Raw genomic sequence first — 23,480 nt, forward strand, 5'->3', positions numbered from 1 at the left:
CCCAACAACAAATCAATAAACAAACAACCCCAAAACAAAGCAAAAAGAAAAACAAACAGACTGAGAACTAAGCACAAAACAAAACACCAGCTCAGATCCATCTAAAAGATAAATAAAGAATACAATACAGTACCTGTGGTCCCAGTAGAATGCGGCCGTTTGAATATTCAAGAGAATCCTTGTAGCATAATATTAGAGACATCAGGTTCCACACCTTGAAGAATTGGCCTGTTTTTGACTGCAGTACACATGTAAGATATTCCAATGGCACTAGGTCCAAAACTACTCTTTGCTAACCTTTAATAGCAGGTGTTTTTTCATTAATCCTTTGGAGTAGAATATTCTTCCTCGTCGCATAGGTGAGAATACAATACAACCTCCTATTATTCTTTGATATTAAATGCCGGCTGGGGAGGCCCAGTATGAGCGACAGAGGGTCCATCTCTAATTCACAGCCCAAAATCTTCTCCATTTCAGATAACACATTAGACCAATATTCTTGCAATTTCAAACATGACCAGAAGCTGTGAGTTTCTGTCTTGCATTTGAGGCACATGGGTGAAAGGGTAGGATTATGTTGATGTCTGCGAAATATGGATATATACATTCTCTGTATGATTTTTAACTGTATTGCTTTGGTACAATTACAAACTGAGATTGATTTGGCATAACTCCAGACATCTTTCCACTCTTCATCATCAATTGTTATACCTAACTCCTTTTTCTATGTGCCTTTAAGCCTCTGTGACATCACTGACGGTACAGAATATAAAGCCTTATAAAATATCTTCACAGGTACCTCTTTATCTGTTAAAAATAATAATTTCTCATCAGGAGAGACTTCATGACTCTCACTGAAGTTAGTACTGTGCAAGATATAATGCCTTATCTGTAAATAACAGAAAAAGCCATGTTTGGGGAGAGAATATTTCTCAACCATTTGGTCAAATGGCATAACCACATTGTCGGAGAATAAGTCCCTCAGTCTGTGAATTCCTTTGTTCTTCCATTCGTTAAAACCTATATCGAACATCCCCGGTTGAAAGTCAAGATTATTCGCAATAGGGGTAAACATAATGTTAATTTCAACCTTCCCTCAATTCAACATACTGACCGCCAGGCCTTAAGTGTATTAAGTGTGATTGGATTATCACAGCTCGATCTAATATCTTTAAAGTTCTTAAAGAACAGTAAGTCCCTTAATGGATACTTTGAAATAGAGGTTTCAATCTCCAACCAGATAGAGTATGAATTATTTGTAACCCAGTCATGAATATAGCACATGTGAGTACTCAATTGATATATTCTAATTTTTGGTCAATCTAGACCCCTTACTGAATCTGGGAGCTGTACTGTAGCCATCTTAGGCTTTGGTCTGCGTTTGCTCCATATAAAAGAGCTTAGCCAGCCATTCAGATGCTTCATCACCCTATTTCAAAATATAACTGGAATCCTTTGAACAGGATAATAACAGTCGAGGCAAAATATTAATCTTAACCAAAGCTATACGTCCTAGCCAGGAAACAGGTAGGTAGTTCCATCTCTCCAAATCCTGCTTTACTTTCTCGAACAGAGGGACAAAATTTGCTTTATACATTTGTTTAAATTTTGGAGTTATAAATATCCCTAAGTATACAAAACCTGTGGTGGACCGCTTGAAGGGGAAAGAAAACAGTCCAGTTGGCACTGAATTAGGGCTCCCAATTGGCATAGCCTTAAGTAAAACCAGTATTGATGTCCCTGGATCAGAAATAAATATTAAAACATCATCTGCATATAAACTGATCTTATGCTCATAATCGATTCGCAGGCCCCATACATTAGGTGCTGTCCTTATCGCCTTGGCTAACGGTTCGATGGCAATGGCAATAGCAAACAAAAGAGGTGACAGTGGGCAGCCTTGCCTCGTTCCTCTAAACAATGGGAAACTATCTGATTTCAGTCCATTAGACAAAATGGGCGTTGGGCATCTTTCTTTGCCTTTAGACAATAATTCTGATGGCAAAAGAGCCAAACGGGACAGGCAAAAAAAAACAAAAAACAAAAGACAAAATGGACACCTGAGGATTATCATACAAAATTTTTACCCACTTAATGAAATTATCACCAAGACTGAATTTATTTAAAGTGTAAAATAACTAAGTCCATTCTATCCGGTCAAAAGCTTTTTCAGCATCCAGAGAAAGCACCAAACCACCCATGTTCCTTTGCTGAGCAGCTGAGAAGGCGCCTGACATTATTACAGGAATTACGGCCTTTTATAAAGCCTGTTTGATCTTCTTTAATAATTACAGGCAGGATAATTTCGAGTCGGGTAGCTAATATTTTAGAAAGTATCTTCCGGTCCACATTTAGAAGAGCTATCAGTCTATAAGGTGAACAAGACTTTGCACACTTCCCCTTCTTCAAAATAAGACAGATATTAGCTTCCCTTAAAGTCTGAGGTAATCTATTATGCAATAACGAATAATTAAACATATTAAGTAATGGGTATTAACAGCTTACTAAATTAATATAAATAAAATAAAATATAAAATTCCCTACTAAAACATCAGGTCCTGGGGTTTTTCCGTTCTTTAAAGTTTTTACAGCGTTTAGTACTTCCTTTCTAGAAATGGGAGCATTAAGGGTGGTCTGTTGTTTTGTTGCTATGGTAGGCAGATTGAGCCTGAAGAAGAAAAACTTGTGTTTCTCACAGAAAATCATTAATCTAATAAACTTAAGAGATGTATTTCAACAGACATTTATGGTATGTGAGAGAGGCAAAGCTAGAGGGAAGAGAGGAAAAAAATATATAAATATAATAAATGTTTATGAATGTGAATAAAAGCCTGAGACTCTGCAAATCCATTGTAAAAAGTAACTTGTTGGCAATACCCAAAATAAGATGCATCCTTATGTGGGCTGTATTAAGCTTATTCTGATAAAATCTCCACCTTATACAGCAAAAGTATTAACCCTGGAAGCAGAAACATTCTTAACCACATGAGATATACTTCTTTATGTTGTTAAACAGAGAACAATTAACAGTAAACCTTTCCACATCTTAGCAAACCTTTTTTTTGTGATTTATGCAAGGAACTGTTTTTAAATGTTTCTTCAATCAATTTGGGAATATTGACAGTTATATCTAAAATCGGACCAGCAATATATCCAGATGTGTGTCAATCTGTTCTCTCAATCTGTTTGTGTATGACCAACTTAAAAATTTGGGATCTGAAGTTTGACACTATGTGGTTGGTTCTAATATTTTAGCTAATAGTTGCTTTCTGTTCATAACGTTTCATAACAATCCCAACGAATGCATGCGTTATAGTTTTCATGTCTGCCTGTGTTTGATTGGGTTTATGCAAATGCAGACATTCACATGCTTGATCATTTTTTGTAACTGCATGGACTCATCCTCTGAGTTCAAGGAACAACTCTGTATTCAAACCCATGACAAAGTATAATTACCACTTGAATTGTGAAAATCTTACGCTAGCCCTTAATTGAAAGTAATTTCAGCTTTTTCCTAAAACCAAGTCTTAACCTTCAAACAGGCCTTTGACTCCCTGGAGATGATTTAAAAGTAAATCTGTAAAGTGCACCTAAAAAAGCACGTGTTGCAATCTCCCCAAATTGAAACAGCATCTAAGTTAGAGGAAGACAATAAACTGCTGTTCTGCTTTATCTTTCCTTCAGATGCCCGTAAACTCACACTGGACCCAAACACTGCAAACAAAAACCTTGTAATGTCAAACAACAACAGAAAAGTGGCAATGGGTAGACAGAAGCAGTCATATCCTGATCACCCAGAGAGGTTTGACTACTGGAAACAAGTGCTGTGTACAGAGGGTCTGTCTGGTTGTTGTTATTGGGAGGTTGAATGGGAAGGACATATTTACTTAGGAGTGACGTACAAAGGAATCCAGAGGAAGGGGCAAGGGGATGACAGCTGTCTTGGATGCAATGATCAGTCCTGGACCCTGATGTGCTCTAATGGTGGTTACTCTTGCCAACATGGTAACAAAAGAAGATCCATCCGTACAACTGCTACCAGCAGAACAGGGGTATACCTGGACTGGCATGCCGGCACTCTGTCCTTCTTTAATGTCTCCTCTGGCAAACTGATCCACCTCCAGACCTTCCATAATGAATTCAAGGAGCCAGTCTACCCTGCTTTCAGGGTCAGGACTGATCCATTTAACTCATCGCTGGCTTTGTGTTAGATAAATCTTTAAATCTGTTTGGAACTCATCTTAGATGCAGTAGGGCGACAGATCAGGGCCTTAGTTTAAAGTCACCAATGCTTTTCCAGTAGCTGACCATTCAGCAAGTCTGAGTAATTAATCAAAGAGGCCTGCTCTGGCACAGAAGTCTCAAGCAGTTGAGTCTAGCTAGGGTTAGGTCACACTAGTTCAAGTTAGCTGGCCCACCATTCACAATTCACAGCCTGAAGTTTAGCTGGCTTGTGGGAACATTCATGAAGTGAATGTTCAGCTTGGAGCTGGCTGCGGTGCAGGACCTTCGAGAGGCTGGACAACAGCATCTTCATCACTCAGTACAGTGGCGATGAGGTTAGAGCACTGGGCAGCTTGACTTTGGCTGGCTGTGCAAGTGTGGAACTTGCTGGCTCCAGCAGCGAAAATGTGGAGTTCGACTCTTGAGGTGTGGGTACGAAATTTACAAAGTCAGCCATTTATTCAATGATGTTTCCTTGTATATTTTGCAAAATTATCAGAATTCTGAACTTCAAAAAAGTAATAAATAAATTGAGGAAAAAAAAATCTAAATTGCGAGATTATTCACTCAACCATAGCAAGACTGTAAATTTTGTACAAGTTGCACGAAGTTTCTGTAAATATACTGTAACTGTTACAATGTAAACCTCTCTTAATTTCATTAGTTGTATGGAAAGTAAAAAAGGCAGTAGGCTTTGTTTTATTTAACCTATTATGACTTCCAAATGTCAACAAAGAATGTTCAGAAAAAGTTTCTTGAACATTTTTCACAATATTTTATTGTGAGCATGTAAAGATTTAGCAAAATGGTAATGTGTATGTGATTCAGAAGTACATTTAAAACTAACACTGAAATCAGACTTCAGGCATTGAAAACTGTTTCTTTTCTGTGTTTATTGTCACTTTAATATTGCTGTGATTTAAAAATAAATGTTTGTCATTAAAGAAAATTTCAGTCATATATATATTTGCAGAGTTCTGCATCACTAAATTGATATGCAGCTATTTCCTACGTACAGTCCTCTTGTGGTCAGTTCAGCTCTGCTCCTCACACAATGGCTGTCTTCATAAACTGAAAAGAAAACAAGTCTTTAAAATGCAACTGTAAAAATAAATAGGCACAGTAAAATGTAGATATTTTTTATTATTTAACTCTTATTAGGCTAAGTAGCAAAGAAGACAGAAAACAGTCTATTTTTACTACTTACATCAAACAGATAAATATTTACTTCACCTCTTTAAAAAAAGAAAGAAAGAAAGTAAATGCATGTATTTTCCTCTGAATGAAAGCCCAAATTACCTTATGTAACAAAGTGCATATTTTTCCACCTTAATCACCCAATGACCTCAGAATAAATCTCTCTGTTGCTATTTTTTCTGTTTGTATTTGTCCTCGCTACCTAGCCTGACCTGTCTCCCCAATGTGATGTTTGTGTATTGTATGTACGGTCGGCAAGGTCTGTCATCTCGGTTGTGGGCAAAAGACCTGCAACTGACAAATAAAGGCTCTCATCTCATCTCATTACCTCCCATAATTTCCTTTGCTTGCAAACAACTACAGCCTAATGTATTTTAGTCTATATATTTAGTCTTTTTGCCTTTTTTGGATTTATACACATGCATAATCTATACTAACACACTTTTTAGTCATTATTAATATTGTCTACACTTTTCTGTAATTTTCCATATAGGTGAACATGTAAAAACTTGCTAGATTAAATTACACAGGTTTTATTTAAAACATGAAAACTCACCTGGTTCATGGTGAAGCTGGCCACTTGACAGTCACAGGGCAAGTTCAGCAGATGGGCTTTGAAACGATCTGAGACAGGAGGCATATATTTAAAACTTTGAAATACCATTTCAAGCTTGTAGAAGGATCAAAACTACAAAAATGATTGCAACTAAATTAATAACAATTCAAAGGTTATTGGGGAATAGATACAAATTAATTTAAGGTTTGCACTCAGTGACTTTTAATTCATCACATTTCCCCCCCCCCATTAATACTTAAAAAAAATAGTTCTAGACATCATATCTGGTGTAGTAGACACATTGTGTAATATTGAACTGGAGTATATCCTTAAAGTCAGTGTCAATGTGTTACAGTTGCAGTTACCTTTGAGGATCTGAAGTTTTGTCAGGGCAGCCACATATTTATCATAGTTGATCCCACCCTCTGAGCGATATTCCTGCCACAGAACTCTGAAGGTTTCGTCATCCAAATGAAATTCTGCAATAATCAGTGAATTTTCCCCGATTATTTATTTTATTTTTACAAATAAATGACTGCTTCTTAAATGTTTTGAATCTTTCTAATGACACATCCAAACCTTTTGTACTGCATCAAGAATATAATATACAGTACAGTTTGGTTTTCTGTGACTTTGCAGCTTATGTCTGTATAATGTGTCCAGTGTGTACTGTAAGCTGAACACAGCTGAGTGCGCAACTATGATATCAGAAATATCTGTATATTTTCTTGATTTATCAGCAAAGTTATGAAGGAGAAATGATGGATGTCAATGGATGTATTTTTACTGTACTTTTAAAGAAATAATGTCATACCACGGGCAACCAAAGCCTTTTTCATTTGGTTCTCAGTAACAGAGGGTTGATTCCTGCTCCCATAGCTCTCCACGTATTCTCTCCTGATAGCGCCCACAAAACGCTCCAGTTTGAAGAACTCCACCACATCCAGGTCTCCAGACTGGTCTGCCTGAAAGTGCTGGTTAAAGAGCATGAAGCATGCAATAGACATAGCTAAACACATAATTGCAATAAATGGAAACATATGCCAAATGGATAATTTTATAACACGGGAGGTTTCCATATTAATGTTTTCTATGCATCATGTTGGCATGGCTTTAACTATTACACTACCCACAAGCCTTTACTTCCTTTGCTATTAAAAAAAAGAAGTCATTAAGTGTAAAATCAGTCACATGAAGGTTCCCCCTCCCCAAATTATTTACTTCTTATTTCTTTAAGTGTTAAACTGTTGGCTAGAATTTGTAGTTCTGGTTCTACTAACTGCCACAAAAAAAGGATACATCCATGAGAGTCAGCAGCAGACGAGCAGTACTGAGAGTAAGAGCTAAATTTCGAAAAATAAATAAAAAAACATGAATTTAAATATTGTTCTTCAATTATTATTGAAAATGTTGGTGTTGGAAATGAAACAAACCTTTTCCATGAACAGAATAGCCACCAGCCTCCAGTTTAGCAGCGACATCTTCAGCGTTCAACATCTGCAAACAAGGACAAAAGTGGTCGTGTAATGGAAATTTTGCAGTATTATACCATTACCATTACCATTATACCATTATTGAATAATTACATCCCAAAGATGCGGTATGTGTATGCACACCACAACCTCAGTTATAAAGCAACTTTCAGTTCATTTTAGTGTCAGTTGAATGTACTACATGGATTTGTTTTTAACTTTTTTTGTCTTTAAACCACTATGATCTACATAATCAGTCATAGTTTGATTGTATTAGTCATACACACTAAACCACAAGTCTCCTTTTGATGGGTGGAAATCATTTAGAGACACCCTGTAAAGCTGTACTGTAAACATCTGTTATTATTCAGAAATACCAAAACATTTAACATGTGGAAAGAATTTCCCTTCATCATAAAACATTCTGTATCAGAGATTACTTAAAAGATTGAATCCTGTGTACTTTTCAATTCAATAAAACTTTATTGATCCTGAAGGTTGACCCCAAAGGAAATTGGGTTTTATGTTTGGTCATTATTATTATTATTTTTTTACTATCAACTGCTGGACAAATCCTGCTAGACTACAAACAGATGTATTCATCGACACCAGAGACCCTTAAAGTTTTTATTTTTTATTTGTTTTATGATTTTTTTTGTTGTAATTTATCAAAGTTTATTTATTATTCATTTATTTCCTATCCACTGTCACATTTATGTCTCTTTTGACTCAAATTAAGGAAGCAAAGAGTATTAATGCCTTTGGTGATGGTGATGAGCTCCCTTCAGCCACTAGGCGTCACTAAAGCAGCACTGATGACATCATTGGATTCCCACCTATCTGTTTTTGCTGAGATGGACAACCAAATTGAAATCAGCACTGGTAGGTTAAAACTTTGTTATCAGCCCCACACCCCCTGAGTTGTCCACTTACAAAAGAAGCAATAAGTAAAAGTTATCAAATTTACTTTAAATTTCTGAAGAACTGAAATACCTTAGACCTTTTTTCTTCCTGTGAAAGAAAAAAAAGGAAGATGTCAAGTAAAGATAAATAACTGAAAAAGAAAAATAACTCATTTTACTTCATTAAATTACATTTTTAATGTTTCTTTGGTCATCAACAAATTGTCGATTACTTACTGATATGCACATTTCCTCTGGGAATGAGCTGCATTGCAGTTCTTCTGGCCAGGAAATGCCAAAATTGGACATCAGTCCCTCACAGTCCCGTCTGGCTTTCTCACAGAATGACCTGCAGGGCCACTGCGCTTGCCCTGCCTCACACTGAGGGGCATAAACCCGACACAGGAAGACGCGTATGTCCACCGAGCACACGGTTTGCACCATGGAGTTGAAGAAGGACATCTTCGTGAATGCTTCTCTTTGGCTTGTGTGTCCCAGAAGATTTGGAATGAGGGTCTGGTTGTAGGACAGACCCTGGCACATTGGTATGGTGATTGGCTCACAGACCCCACCGCTGCTGCTCACGCCATACTGGAGACACAAGTACACAGTGTCATTCCAGCTCTGGTTACCTTCAGCATGTGATACATTTCTTTAATAATTTTATAGTGAAACATGGTCTTTACGTAAATATGTGCCACAAAAATCCAGCTAAAGCCTGAAAAAAGTTTAAATACCAAATTATACATAGACTTGCAAATATGAGGGGAATATCAGTATGGTGACAGAAAAAAATGGACACATCAGCAGAACAAGACACCACGAAAGGTAATCTTGTGCTGTTGTAACTCACTTCTGCTTGTATTGTTAAAAACTGTCTTTGAAGTCCAAATAAATCTGTTTTTGTTGTATGTCACTCTGAATCCTGGACTCATTAGTTTTGACATTTTCTGGTTTGTACAAATCTACAATCAAAACGTTTTTTACACCCTGTGGCCTTAAAGATGTTTTTTTAAGTATGAAAAGTATTTAAAAAAATTTAATCTCAGTAGATTGGTTGAGCCATAAAAATGGACAAATACTACTATGAATACTTTTACATAATAAATGGGGACAAATGAGATAATCTGTTGAATTTGCACTTTTTTTCTTAAGGCATCTAAGGGCTGCACATCATCTGTTATGTAAACTTATTAAACGAGAAATAATTTCACAGGAAATAGTAGATTCTGTTGTCTTGCAAATGATTAACAATGTAAAGTATTGGGTGTCTTAATGCTCTTATGGTTTCAGCTTTTTAAAAAATCTCGGCTGTTCGTCAGATTAATGATCTCAGAATGTATTCCAATACAGTGCATTGGTTTTACTGGTCTAAACTGGGTCATAGGTCGCCCATGACTAAATTGAGTTTGACACAAAAGTGTTAGAGTGTTGTGTCAGACTTACATGCTCACAGGACTCTGTAGTAAATGCTGTACACTTCAGTTCTTCAGGCCATGGTAAGCCAAACTTGTTCATCAGTGGCTCACAGCCGGACTTTGCTTTCTCACAGAGAGTTCTGCAGGGAGGACGAGGTTTCCCTGACACACACTCAGGAACGAAAATAGAGCACAATAGTGGCTTTAAGTGGGAGGAGCACTCCACTTTAACTAGTGGATAAAACTGATTTATCTTCAGGCTTATAACATCTTGGGTTTCTTTCTCAGGCAGCACGGTTTCTGTGTAATGCAGGTCTTTGCAGAGAGGAACAGTGATTGGCTGACATACTGCAGAGGGTGCTTGACTAACACTGATGACTGGAACCTGGATGAACAGAAACAGAAATTAGTTAAATGTCAACAATGCTGGGAAGCACAGTAGTGCAGTGGCTAACAGTATCACAGTAAGAGGATTTCAGGTTTGAAGTGTGTAGCTGTGTTGCCCACCCACAAACCTGAACTGGTAAATAATAATAATAATAATAATAATAATAATAATAGACAGGTAATGAAGTGGATGATTAGAAGAATGAATGAACAATGCCATTGCTAATTAGCTACAAATCTGCATGCTCATTTTAACTCTTATTGCCAAAGAGAGTATATCCAAACTGTCCATCCTGTGATACTTGTCTGTCTTATTCTATCAGGTCTAAGGGTTTGTGAGCTGCCAAAGTTTCCCTTGGCCAAAACTTGGCTAACTAGAGAGCATGCTGGAAGAGTGACTTCACTATGTCTTCATTCTAAGGCAATTGAAAAGCTGACTGTTGTAAAGGGGGAATGTAATGGTTGATCAGTTATTCTAAACTGGCCAAAGGTGTCAATGTGACTGTGACTGGATGTCTGTCTCTTTGTGGAAGCCCTGCGACAACCTGTCCAGGGTCTACTCCCCCCCTGCCACATTGAAGAAGTGGAAGAAAATGGATGAATAAATGTACTATCATTTATTGTCATTAACCAGCACTTACTATTTGATAGAGTTACAAGTACAAAAAAGCATATTCCCAAACATATGCAGAGCTGAAACAGATTTGAGCTACTCAGCCAGAAAGGCAAGTGAAAGAGTCAGAGCTTTCATCACAGTGTATAAGCGTCTTTGTGAATATTGTTTATCTTCATATTACTTACATGTTCACAGGACTCTGTGGTAAATGCTTCACACTTGAGAGCTTCGGGCCACTCCAAACTTAAACTTCTCATCTGTGCTCCACAGTGGGACCTTGCATGCTCACAGAGCGTTCTGCAAGGTGGACGAGGTTTTCCTGACACACACTTGGGAACGTAGACGGAGCATAAGAATGGCTTCAGATGAGGGGAGCATCCTGATGTCACAAGTGGATTAAACCGGTTTATTGTTAAGGCTATATTGTCTTGGGTTTCCTGCCCGGGCAGCACAGTTTCTGTGTAAGTCATGTCTTTGCAGAAAGGAACCGTGATTGGCTGACATGCTGAAGGGGGTGTCTGAATAACACTGACGACTGATGACGCCTGGATGAACACAAACATAAACCTTTTAGTTTATATTTTTAATATTAATGGGAGTATAAAAGCATGCATTCTCTTCTGGTATTGGTGCATTTGGTTTTATACATGAAATCTGATGAAATGAAGAGTCTTAAAGAGGCATTGCATTTTCATTTCTACATACTTGTGGAATGACTGCATGAATTGACAAATTGTGAAAAACACAAACAGATGAGCTGAATATTAGCCAGGAGATGAGGACAATACCATGAAGTGTTACAATAACTGGATGTTCCCATTTAAAGTTTGTTAATGTCAGTGAAAGGGCTATGCCAAAGCTGAACAGACAATGCAACAATAAATTGTGAAGCAATCCATTAATTAATTGGGTGAAAATGAGACCTTTCATATGCTTTAACTTGTGCTCTATTCCACATGTGAGGTGATGCATGAAACATTAAACAAAAAGCACTTTTTTCCAGTTAATAATCAGGAAAAAAAACATCAAAAATCCACAGTAGCAAAGACTGTGCAGTTTTAATATTGAATATCCCGTGATATTGATGCTAAAAGCTGAATAATAAAAAAAACAAACATTCATGATTATGACTGTTGAGTTCAGTCAGCTATATTGCGTTACGTTTGCCAGACAGCGTAAGACATTACATTCTTATTATTTTATACTCACCCCTACACAGTTGCTCTCAGGTAAAGTCTCACATCGGAGCCTTAGAGGCCAGGACAACCACTTTGCTCTGAGGGTGGATTCACAGTCTGCCTTGACTTGTACACAGAGAGCTCGGCATGGTTTCAACCTGCTATCGTCCTCTGAGCTGCATTCAGGCACAACAATGCGACACATAAGTTTGGCAACATGCGGTGAGCAAGCAGTCTCCACAATCTGACCAATTTGCTGCAGGTTGTAGCCTTGAACTCCCGTTGGATGAAGGGTAGTGGTGTACCCCACACCTTGACAAAAGCTGGCTGTAAATGGCTTGCAGTTTGTCCTGTCATCGCTCCTGCTGTGTACCCACTGAAGAGACAGCAAACCCAAAACCGCCAAAAACAAATGCTTCATGGCTCGTAGTAAGCTCGAAAACTGTCCTGGATAGTTTAGCAAAGCTTTAGGAGGTTTGAGATGAGTGTGTCTCCAATGTGGAGGTGGAGTATGAGTCCACAAATGGAGTTTCTACAAACAAGGCACTGATTTAGGACCACTGTTAAGGTCACATTTAAACAGGTTGCCCAACACAAATAAGAACCAAACTGATCTCAGAGCAGGAGACTGATTCTGAGCTTAGTTGCAAGAAAAACATCTGCTTGTGCTTATGTGCTTTCACGCCTAGGGGTGAGAGTGTATTGGCAAACGCTGGCACAATAACCCTGACATCTGGTCAGAAAGTTACAAAGTGAATGTGAACACTTTACTGTACTCTACTGTCATTGTGACTCCAAGTTTTGATTTTACCAGATAAATAACAGAATACTTCATCACACAGCCTACAATATAAAATCCGATGTCACTGAATAGCCTAAGAATCAAATTTGTATTAGTTCTAGTACTTGAAGGAAAACGGTAAGAAAACAAATGTTAAAACCAGCGTGTCTCTTACTGTAAGCCTTAGAGGTGGAGTACGACTCCACCAATGGAGTTTGTACGAGCAAAACTGATTTAGGAGCAAAGCTAAGACCACATGTGAATACAAACCTCATCACTAAATGAGAGCCAGACTGGTCTCAGAGCAGCAGTCTTACATCATAGAGATTAAGAGCTTTATAGAAGAACAACACGTGGTTATGATTATGTGCTTTATGGGTGTCTTGCGGGGGCTGAGAATGTGCTGTATAAAACTGTTGTAATAAATTTGACTTTGACCTAAACATGTCCTCAGAATGTTTTAGAAAATAATAACTGCTTTACAAAAACAGCTGTGAACACGTGACATTTCTGGAATTTTTATTTGATAGTTGATAGTCTCGTGCAATATGACCTAGAAAAAGACATCAGTGCAAAATATGGATGGGTTTCTTGATGAAACAACCTGTCAGGTTATTGTCTGTCTTTAAAGATCATCAATTTCGCTCAATCAACGGAAGTCTGAGAAGTTGTCCAGATGTGTTGTTTGCATTTTGTTTGTATTTTGTTTGCGTTGGGGGTCACTGCCCCAAGTGTTCAGATTACCACGGGGACCACTGAGGCCTTCACCCTCCACATCTTTTCTCTTCTCCTCTCTCAGCCCTGGTATTTTTCCAGCTTCTCGTGTTCCTTTTCCCTGATGTTACTATCACTTGGTGTAGCTACATTTATCACTACGGCCTTCTTCCTCTGCTTGTCCATGACTGCCATGGGCGGTTTGTTAGCTATCATGAATTTTTCCGTGTGTATTTCGAAATCCCACAGGATCTTTGATTGGTGATTCTCAACAACGCATGTCCCATTTTAACTTCGGGATTTCCGGGTCCCGAAGTTAAAAAGGGACATGCATCCTGTATACTATGTCAGCAAATTCTAACAACATTGTGTGTTTTTTCTTTTCCTTGGTTTTATTTTTAGAACCTCCTTTTTTTCCTTTGAAAAGAGTAATTGCACTATTCCCCCCCCCCCAAAGTTTCTGTATTACCCGAGAGCTGACTAATGGTTGCATGCTAATCTTGCAAATGTGACAAAGGTATTAATCATATCTAAGTTCCCTAAAACAGCGGTCCCCAACCTTTTTTGCGCCACGGATCGGTTTATGTCCGACACTATTTTCACAGACCGGCCTTTAAGGTGTCGCGGATAAATACAACTAAACCAAGTACTAGTACCAAAAAAGACAATTTATTAATAACACACGGGAAAAGACCCAGGGAAACAGAGTTAACAATAAAAACGATTTAAAAAAATTACGCTAAAGAACATTAAAAGCCCTGAAAACCATAAATTTCACACCCGATCCTCAACTCTCGCGGCCCGGGGGTCGGGGACCCCTGCCCTAAAATGTCTTTTTGTGTTTAGGTTTACATCACATTTGATAAGCTTCCTTAAACTTTGAGGAATCACAATGAAATACTTCTTACTCCCTCTCACAAACACTAGAATTGTTGTCAGCTGATGAATGGGTGTCCAGTGGAAGGTGAACAGCTGAGCCAGTTCTAAGAAGAATCAGAATCAGAAAGGGTTTTATTGCCAAATGTTGAGCAGGTTTACAACATTAGGAAATTGCTGTGGTACTTAGTGCAAAGATACTGTCAGACAATGCTTAAATAAACACAAAAATTAAAATTAAAAGTGATAAGCAGGTAGATATATACATGAATGCAGGTGGTGATCAGTGCAAAAATAGAATGATGCAGTGAGCACAGTATAGGGTCATGTGTTTGTGGTGCGAACAGAAAGAAATGTATGTATATATATTTAGTTATGTTTATGTCATTTATGGATAGAGGCGAGCATCAAATAATGAACATATTATATTAACACTTATATTAACACTTAGTGCTAGAGTAGCGCTGGACTTCAACCCACCTTTAACTTTCTCTATACTGCAGACTGACAGCGTGGAAGAGTTCAGCCAATCACAGACCTTTTTCTGCTTCTTCTTCTCCATCTCCAAGTCCCACGAGGAGCTGTCCAGAAAACTTAGGCACCATAATAACTACAGTTTGACCAGCTTCAGTAGCAGTCACTGAGTGAAATGAAAAGTCAGAAAGCAGAAAGCGAGTCAGATGACCCTGTTTAGAGTGTTTTCTGTGAGATTATTTACTTCTTCATATCATTCAATGGACAACCAATAATTAACACAGTCATTAGACCACCTGGAATAAAAGGAAGAAAACACAAATAATTTAGAAGTATGCCATAAACCTATATTAGGCAAATAACTGAATTCTGAATTCACATTTTTATACCCATTTTTTTTTCTAAACACACTTGACCTCCCTGAGAAGTTAGAAGTAAATCAAGTATAACACTTAACCACTAAAACTGATTTTTCTTTTCAAGAAAGTAAATAACTGTAATTTGGCATATTAATCAAAAATAATGAAATGCATTACCATGCATTAACAATACATTTGAAAATGTATAGTACAACAATAATACAACAATAACTAGATTTTATTATTTAAAATATTGTTTTAATCTTGGGCATACTGATGAATTAACCACTACAGAAATGTAAAAAATTATTGATTATTGATAATGACCAATTATGTTAGTTTAGGGCAGGTTTGACATAAACCTTTTATTAGGTGGTGGACTAATAAATTACTTATTTCTAATTTACATATTCTGGTCTTTTCCTTTCTCTGTTTGTTTGTGACTGTTTGTGATACTAATTGTGGACAGAATTTAAAATTTTGCTTCCTGCCAGTAAAGGCTGCTATTCATGCCCTTTCATGCCCTTTTCGCCGCTTTCTCGCCCATAGAGAGTGAGCAAGTAAAAATGGAACAGTTTGCCTTCATATTTTGATTTAGCAGCAGCTTTTACTGAAAAGCAGTGTGTTCTGGTAACCTGAAAGGGCTAACCTGTATGATAGAGAGAAGACAGAGTGTGGAAAACTAGTTAATAACTTTTTCAGTACATTAGCAAGGAAAGCTGATGATAGAGAGAGAGAGAGACTGCTCTGAATGAAATGGCCTTTCTAATAGATAATGCAAGTATATTAAAGTACGGGTTTGGAACAGCCTGAAGACAATCTCAGGACAAAATCCAACCCCCCAGGCTTCAGGAGACTTGGGGTGGGTGAATGACCTAAATAAATATTTTAATAGGTTTGATCAACCACCCACCCCTCCCACAGCATCGTCCCCCCTGCTGCAATCTCCTTCATCTCAGGACTTCACACCTCTCAGCTTCACACCTCCCAGCTCCCAGTCATTACACCCACCCCCGGCTCCTGTGGACTCCAACATACACACCCCTCCCCCAAAATCCACTCTTTCTATCTCAGCACTTCAAGTGAGGAACGAGCTTCGCAAGATCAAGGTGCGGTAGGCTGCAGGTCCAGATGGCATCAGCTCCAGGCTCCTGGGATGCTGCGCAGATGAACTGTGTGGCATCCTAGGTTATCTGTTCAACCTGAGCCTGTCACTGGGGAAAGTACCACAGCTGTGGAAGACCTCCTGTGTGGTACCGGTACCAAAGACCTCCCATACCAAGGGACCTCAGCAGCTACAGGCCGGTAGCCCTGACATCGCATCTGATGAAGACCCTCGAGATGTTGGTTCTAAACCATCTGCGCCCCCTGGTGAGGTCTTCATTGCAGTTTGCTTACCAGCCTGGCATTGGGGTGGAGGACGCCATCATCTACCTCCTGCACCGAGCTCTGACTCACCTGGAGAAGCCTGGAAGCACTGTGAGGATCATGTTCTTTGATTTCTCCAGTGCTTTTAACACCATCCAGCCACGACTTCTGAGAGACAAGCTGGAGCTATCGGGAGTGGACCACCACATGTCCCAGTGGATACTGGACTACCTCACAGAATGTCCACAGTATGTGAGGTCACAGGGCTGTGTCTCTGACACGCTGGTCTGCAGTACGGGGGCCCCACAGGGAACTGTGCTGGCACCGTTCCTCTTCACCCTCTACACTGCAGACTTCTCCATCAACTCCCCACGCTGCCACCTACAGAAGTTCTCTGACGACTCTGCCATAGTTGGCCTCATCACAGGTGAGGACGACTCAGAGTACAGACAGTGGACTCTGGACGCTGTTGACTGGTGTCAGCAGAACCACCTGCTGATCAACACCGGGAAAACTAAGGAGTTGGTGGATGACTTCCGGAGACGCAGACCCACCACACTGACACCGGTGAACATCCAGGGAGTGGACATTGAGATAGTGGACTCTTATAGGTACCTGGGTGTTCACCTGAATAATAAACTGGACTGGAGCCACAAGACTGATGCTCTTTACAGGAAGGGTCAGAGCAGACTCTACCTGCTGAGGCGGCTGAGGTCATTTGGAGTACAGGGAGCGCTTTTAAAGACCTTCTATGACTCTGTGGTGGCATCTGTCATTTTTTACAGTGTTGTATGTTGGAGCAGCGGTTTATAGGCAGCTGAGAGGAAGAGGTTGGATAAACTCATCAGGAAGGCCAGCTCTGTTCTGGGATGCACCCTTGACCCAGTGCAGGTGGTGGGAGACAGAAGGACTCTGGCCAAAATAACATCTCTGATGGACAGAGTCTCCCACCCCATGCATGTAAATGTTGCTGAACTGCAGAGCTCCTTCAGTGGCAGACTGCTGCATCCTAGATGCATGAAGGAGCGTTTCCGCAGGTCCTTCCTCCCTGCAGCTGTCAGACTGTACAATCACAACTGCTCCCAACAAACATAGATGTTTACATCTGCGCTGTAACTGCAATAAGTTAATTAACCGATTCGCACTACAACCTGCTTTGCCTCTTATCTGTAGTTATTTTTATTTAATTTAATAACTGTACTGTACAGTACTCTGTTTATAGTAACCATTGTCCATACAGTGGGGCAAAAAAGTATTTAGTCAGCCACCGATTGTGCAAGTTCCCCCACTTAAAATGATGACAGAGGTCAGTAATTTGCACCAGAGGTACACTTCAACTGTGAGAGACAGAATGTGAAAAAAAAATCCATGAATTCACATGGTAGGATTTGTAAAGAATTTATTCGTAAATTAGGGTGGAAAATAAGTATTTGGTCACCTCAAAACAAGGAAAATCTCTGGCTCTCACAGACCTGTAACGTCTTCTGTAAGAAGCTTTTCTGTCCCCCACTCGTTACCTGTATGAATGGCACCTGTTTGAACTCATCATCTGTATAAAAGACACCTGTCCACAGCCTCAAACAGTCAGACTCCAAACTCCGCCATGGCCAAGACCAAAGAGCTTTCGAAGGACACCAGGAAAAGTATTGTAGACCTGCACCAGACTGGGAAGAGTGAATCTACAATAGGCAAGCAGCTTGGTGTGAAAAAATCAACTGTGGGAGCAATCATCAGAAAATGGAAGACGTACAAGACCACTGATAATCTCCCTCGATCTGGGGCTCCACGCAAGATCTCATCCCGTGGGGTCAAAATGATCATGAGAACGGTGAGCAAAGATCCCAGAACCACACGGGGGGACCTGGTGAATGACCTGCAGAGAGCTGGGACCAAAGTAACAAAGGTCACCATCAGTAACACACTACAACGGCAGGGAATCAAATCCCGCAGTGCCAGACGTGTTCCGCTGCTGAAGCCAGTGCATGTCCAGGCCCGTCTGAAGTTTGCCAGAGAGCACATGGATGATACAGCAGAGGATTGGGAGAATGTCATGTGGTCAGATGAAACCAAAGTAGAACTTTTTGGTATAAACTCAACTCGTCGTGTTTGGAGGAAGAAGAATACTGAGTTGCATCCCAAGAACACCATACCTACTGTGGAGCATGGGGGTGGAAACATCATGCTATGGGGCTGTTTTTCTGCCAAGGGGACAGGACGACTGATCCGTGTTAAGGACAGAATGAATGGGGCCATGTATCGTGAGATTTTGAGCCAAAACCTCCTTCCATCAGTGAGAACTTTGAAGATGAAACGAGGCTGGGTCTTCCAACACGACAATGATCCAAAACACACCGCCCGGGCAACAAAGGAGTGGCTCCGTAAGAAGCATTTGAAAGTCCTGGAGTGGCCTAGCCAGTCTCCAGACCTCAACCCCATAGAAAATCTGTGGCGGGAGTTGAACGTCCGTGTTGCTCGGCGACAGCCCCAAAACATCACTGCTCTCGAGAAGATCTGCATGGAGGAATGGGCCAAAATACCAGCTACTGTGTGTGGAAACCTGGTAAAGACCTATAGTAAACGTTTGACCTCTGTTATTGCCAACAAAGGTTATGTTACAAAGTATTGAGTTGTATTTTTGTTATTGACCAAATACTTATTTTCCACCCTGATTTACGAATAAATTCTTTACAAATCCTACCATGTGGATTCATGGATTTTTTTTTTTCACATTCTGTCTCTCACAGTTGAAGTGTACCTCTGGTGCAAATTACTGACCTCTGTCATCATTTTAGGTGGGGGAACTTGCACAATCGGTGGCTGACTAAATACTTTCTTGTATGTAAATATGTAAGAAAAATAGTGTATGTTTCTGTTCCGTGTCCTGTGTACTGTTTGTTTGTATATGTGTCTTTTTGGCTGCTGTTACAACCAAATTTCCCTTTGTGGGAAATTTGGTTGTAACAGCAGCTTGAGGGGTTTTTCAGAGGGATGTAATAAGTAATAAATGGAACTTATTTATAAAGAATGGGAAAGAAAGAGCAGGAAGTGGGTCAGATGATCCTGTTTAGAATAAAGTTGCGATTGCAACATAACCCTTAGTAATGCTGCAATAGACTTTGGCTGCTGGGGGTTTACTATGGTCCACTGAACATTTCCTCTTCTTTCACACATTATGTGTATATACACTACTCTGTATGAAATTATGAGTTATTATAGACCTTTAGCTCTCTTCCACCAACCCTTCCACATCATGTATTTGGCTTGTCTCTCTCCCCCAACTCCCACATAGTCCCAAACAGTAGATGGCTGCACCTAACCTGAGACTTGTCCTGTTGGAGATTTCTTCCAATTAAAAGGTTTTTCCCTTCTCACTGTCATCTGATTGTTAGGGTTTCTCCCTCTTATTGTAAGCTCTTTACCTTACAATATTTAGCCACTATTGTGATTTGGCTCTATATAAATAAAACTGAATTGAAATTGAATATAATGTATAGAATATAATATAAAGAATTATTATAAAAACTATATTTTTATATTTTATGCACAATTTTCCTATAATACACTTTTATTTTTACCAAGATTTTTTTTTGTGTGTGTTTGAAAATAGATCGTCTCTTCTTGAGTTTTAATAAATGTCACTGCACATCACCGCAACATGGTATTTCTTTACTTATTTATAAGTAAAAGATAAATAAAAGATTAATAAAGTATAAACAAAGTATAAACAAAAAATATTTTATTATTGTTGAATTATTCTTTTATCAATCTGGCTTAGATGTCAATTCAAATTATAAATAAGTACGTTTAAGTAAAGTCCTAATAATCCTAATTATTATTATTACTTGATTATTTTAGATGTACAGCGCTTTGGGCAACAGCCCTTGTTTTAAATGTGTTATATGAATAAATTTAACTTTGCATTTGAAATATGACACTTACATCTGATGATGATGATGATGACACTTAGAGCAACACCCAAAAGGACGGCCCTCATTCTTATCTCCCTCTATAAAAACAGTGAGATGCCCTTGAACATTATATCTTCAAATCCTCAGATTTTCCTCAACATCTTTGCAGAGGTGAGTATATCATTTTGAGATAATATATGACACTTTAGATCACCAGATTACTAATTAAAAGTTTTAAAAGTTAACATTTAGTCATGTCCAGAAATGCTTATCACTGGGGATGAGGGTTATTTGTCTATTCAGCCAGTAAAATAAATTCAATGTGAAGAAAAGTTTACCGTCAACAATATTCAGAACAAAATTACAGACTCGTGTTTAGGTGTAAATGTTAATACTGAAACTATCGTTCACTCTCCTTGTGTTTTGCATTTCTTATTTTTTTTTTTGTTTTCACAATATTGTTGAATATATAATATTATTTATGTGCTGTGTGGATATCCTTTGAAAAAAATATGGCATAAATGGAGTTTAATGTAAATCATTTTTGTATTCAGTTACAAATAGAAGTGATACTTCAGGCATTGTAAAACTTTCAGTGTTCAGTGGATGAATTTAAACACAGGCACATTCAAATGTGTCTAACCTCACTTCCCTTGGACTTTCTCAGTAGGACATTTGCCATGGATACACAAATGAGCAAACTGGAAGAGGCAATGGAAGAAGTTCTTGGCATATTTAAACAGGAATGCACACGGAGCAAAACAATGATGAAAAACGATCTGAAGAGAACCCTGAGAGCAGAGCTGGTTAATTGGCTGCAGGTACAACTCATTCTCTTTGTATATCCACCATAAATCCAAATCTAGTCATGATGTGAAAAATATACTTATCAGTCCTTGAGTCTTCATTGTTCCACCATTGTTTTTCAGAACTGCAAGGATAAGACAGAACGTGACAACATCTTGAGGGAGCTGGATGAAAACCCACACGACTGTGTGAACTTTGAGGAGTTTGTTTACTATGTGACTCGACTGATGATGTGCGGTCATTACTTCTTACAAAAATAGACTGTAACTCTCAGCTTGTTTCTAACACAGGAATTGGAATTGAAGATCTTAGCTTGACTGTGTTCAGTAGAAAATATCGTCCTCTCAACCCAGTTAATATCATTTTTTTGTCATTACAGCAACTCTTTCACCTTTGTACTGATTGATAACATAAATGTGAATTTATTAAAACTCTCAGAGTTTATATAGTTGTGTATTTAAATCTGGTCGGTGTGTCTTTTTTTTTTTTTTTTTTTTTAAATCATGTTGATGTAACGAGTCTCTGAAATGTTTTCTACTGTGTGTTTTTATAATAAATCAGTGCTGTTGCTGATCAAAAGAGGTGCTATGACACTGGATTAAGAAGAGGATTAGGGTAAAACCTCAAACAAATATTTAATAAATATTATAATATTGATAAAAGCTCTTCTAATGATCCTGAGACTGAAGGCTCAGTGGAACTTGGGCTTAAACTTGTTTCAAGTATATGCTCTGGCAATGCACTAATTGTTAATTTAAATGTAACTTTAAATTATTACAGTTTTTGTAGTTACCTTTAGGTTTTACCAAAACAGAAGTGTACTTGTAATGAATATGTTTATAATATATTTTGTTGCACTTAATAGAACTCTCTATACTTTCCATTTTATGAGCACAACCACATGCACTAAAAATGTCATTGCGGTCCAATTTAGCCCATAAGTAAAAGGGTATAAATAATGAATGAATTATATGTGGTTTGCCTCTCGATCTCATTGTGCTAAGCACAGATCATGGCTCTGTACGACTCCACCAATGGAGTTTCTACAAACAAAACTGATTTAGGAGCAATGCCAAGACCACATGTGAAACTTCAACACAAAATGAGAACCAAACTGGTCTCAGAGCAGCAGTCTTACATCGTAGAGGTTAAGAGCTATAGAAGAACAACATGTGGTTATGATTATGTGCTTTATTGGTCTCTTGGGGGGGCTGAGAATGTGCTGCATAAAAATGCTGTAATAAATTAGATTTTGAGCTGAAATATACATACACACAACATATAACTGTTGACATACTTTACAAAAACAGCTGGGTCTATGGGATTTTTATTTCGACAAGTGCACGCTGCTTTACCGTTAAGAGAATTAGTCGGATTGTCTCTTGCAATATGAACCAAAAAACGAGATCAGTGCAAAAAATTATGTGAAAAAATGATTTTGATGGAACGAATATAATTCTGTTATAACAAAAACAACAAAATAAAAAAACAAAATAAACCACATAGGTGATCATATTTGCCGTTTCACACACACCCTCACAAATTATAGCTTTAACTTCCATGACAGGTTTGGTGGGACAAAGCTTCTTAAAGTACTGAATGAAAATAACATATTTGATAATTAAGCATCCATCAAGACATATAAAAGCAGTGCTTTGATAGTTTGCGAGTCTGGAGCATTGATGTTTGTGTTGCAGTGCCAAGGAGGAAAAACCTCAACAACGACCTTGAATTGCATAAACCTCGAAAGTGTTATAGGGTTCATCGTTCTGCAGATTGTTCAGAAGAACAAGATTTTGTTCACCAAAACCTTCATGACAGTTTTCAGTCTTCCCAGGAGAATTCAAAACATAGGTCAAGTTGTGCAGTGCTCAAAGAAGCGGCAAAAAACTCAAGAGCTACATCTCAGACAGGTTTTAGGAGACATGCTTAATGTTCACGACAGCGCAATCAGAAAAAGACTGAACAATTATGGGTTGTTTGGTAGAGTTGCCAGAAAAAGACTGTTTCTCTCTGAAATATGGCAGCACAGTTTTGGTTTGCAAAGCTGCAACTTAGAACACCATAAGACCTCTGGAACAATGTCTTTTAGACAGACGAGACCAAAGTAGAGATGTTTGGCCAGTGCCATATTTGGAGAAAATCATTGCATATCAACGAAAACACCTCATACCTGCCCTCGTCTGCCACATAAAAACTATGCTTGCCCTCCTTCACAACATTAATTCCTGTCATGTGGGTTT

At 38.6% G+C, this 23,480-nt stretch overlaps 3 protein-coding genes across 5 annotated transcripts in view; 2 read left to right on the forward strand and 1 right to left on the reverse strand.

The window, feature by feature from the left end:
• Window positions 1-5,745, forward strand: part of LOC146699102 (NLR family CARD domain-containing protein 3-like) — a 21,744-nt gene extending 15,999 nt beyond the window's left edge. For both annotated transcript variants that reach the window (XM_085472045.1, XM_085472044.1), the window contains one exon: window positions 3,685-5,745. In XM_085472045.1, the coding sequence (XP_085328171.1) occupies window positions 3,685-4,211 (527 nt within the window). In that variant the 3' untranslated portion in view covers window positions 4,212-5,745. The remainder of the gene's footprint in view (window positions 1-3,684) is intronic.
• Window positions 4,999-12,445, reverse strand: LOC146699103 (uncharacterized). The gene is made up of 11 exons (XM_085472046.1): window positions 11,982-12,445; window positions 10,958-11,317; window positions 9,798-10,154; window positions 8,589-8,942; window positions 8,443-8,460; window positions 7,411-7,474; window positions 7,277-7,320; window positions 6,792-6,942; window positions 6,343-6,456; window positions 5,978-6,045; window positions 4,999-5,295 (listed from the first exon to the last, which is right to left on the reverse strand). The coding sequence occupies exons 1-11, from the start codon at window positions 12,369-12,371 to the stop codon at window positions 5,272-5,274; spliced, it is 1,944 nt and encodes a 647-aa protein (XP_085328172.1). The 5' UTR covers window positions 12,372-12,445; the 3' UTR covers window positions 4,999-5,271.
• Window positions 12,446-20,545: 8,100 nt separating this feature from the next.
• LOC146699104 (protein S100-A12-like) lies at window positions 20,546-21,699 on the forward strand. 2 transcript variants are annotated; one of them, XM_085472721.1, is made up of 3 exons: window positions 20,546-20,601; window positions 21,098-21,251; window positions 21,360-21,699. In XM_085472721.1, the coding sequence occupies exons 2-3, from the start codon at window positions 21,111-21,113 to the stop codon at window positions 21,495-21,497; spliced, it is 279 nt and encodes a 92-aa protein (XP_085328847.1). In that variant the 5' UTR covers window positions 20,546-20,601; window positions 21,098-21,110; the 3' UTR covers window positions 21,498-21,699. The 2 variants fall into 2 exon arrangements, with proteins under 2 accessions (XP_085328847.1, XP_085328848.1); XM_085472722.1 differs by having other exon boundaries at window positions 20,566-20,601; window positions 21,101-21,251.
• The last annotated feature ends 1,781 nt before the right edge of the window (window positions 21,700-23,480 follow it).

This window comes from Copadichromis virginalis, linkage group LG11, assembly GCF_057382275.1.
Source record: "Copadichromis virginalis isolate Kocher_CV1m ecotype Utaka linkage group LG11, C_Virginalis_male_GT1.1, whole genome shotgun sequence".
NCBI lineage: Eukaryota > Metazoa > Chordata > Actinopteri > Cichliformes > Cichlidae > Copadichromis > Copadichromis virginalis.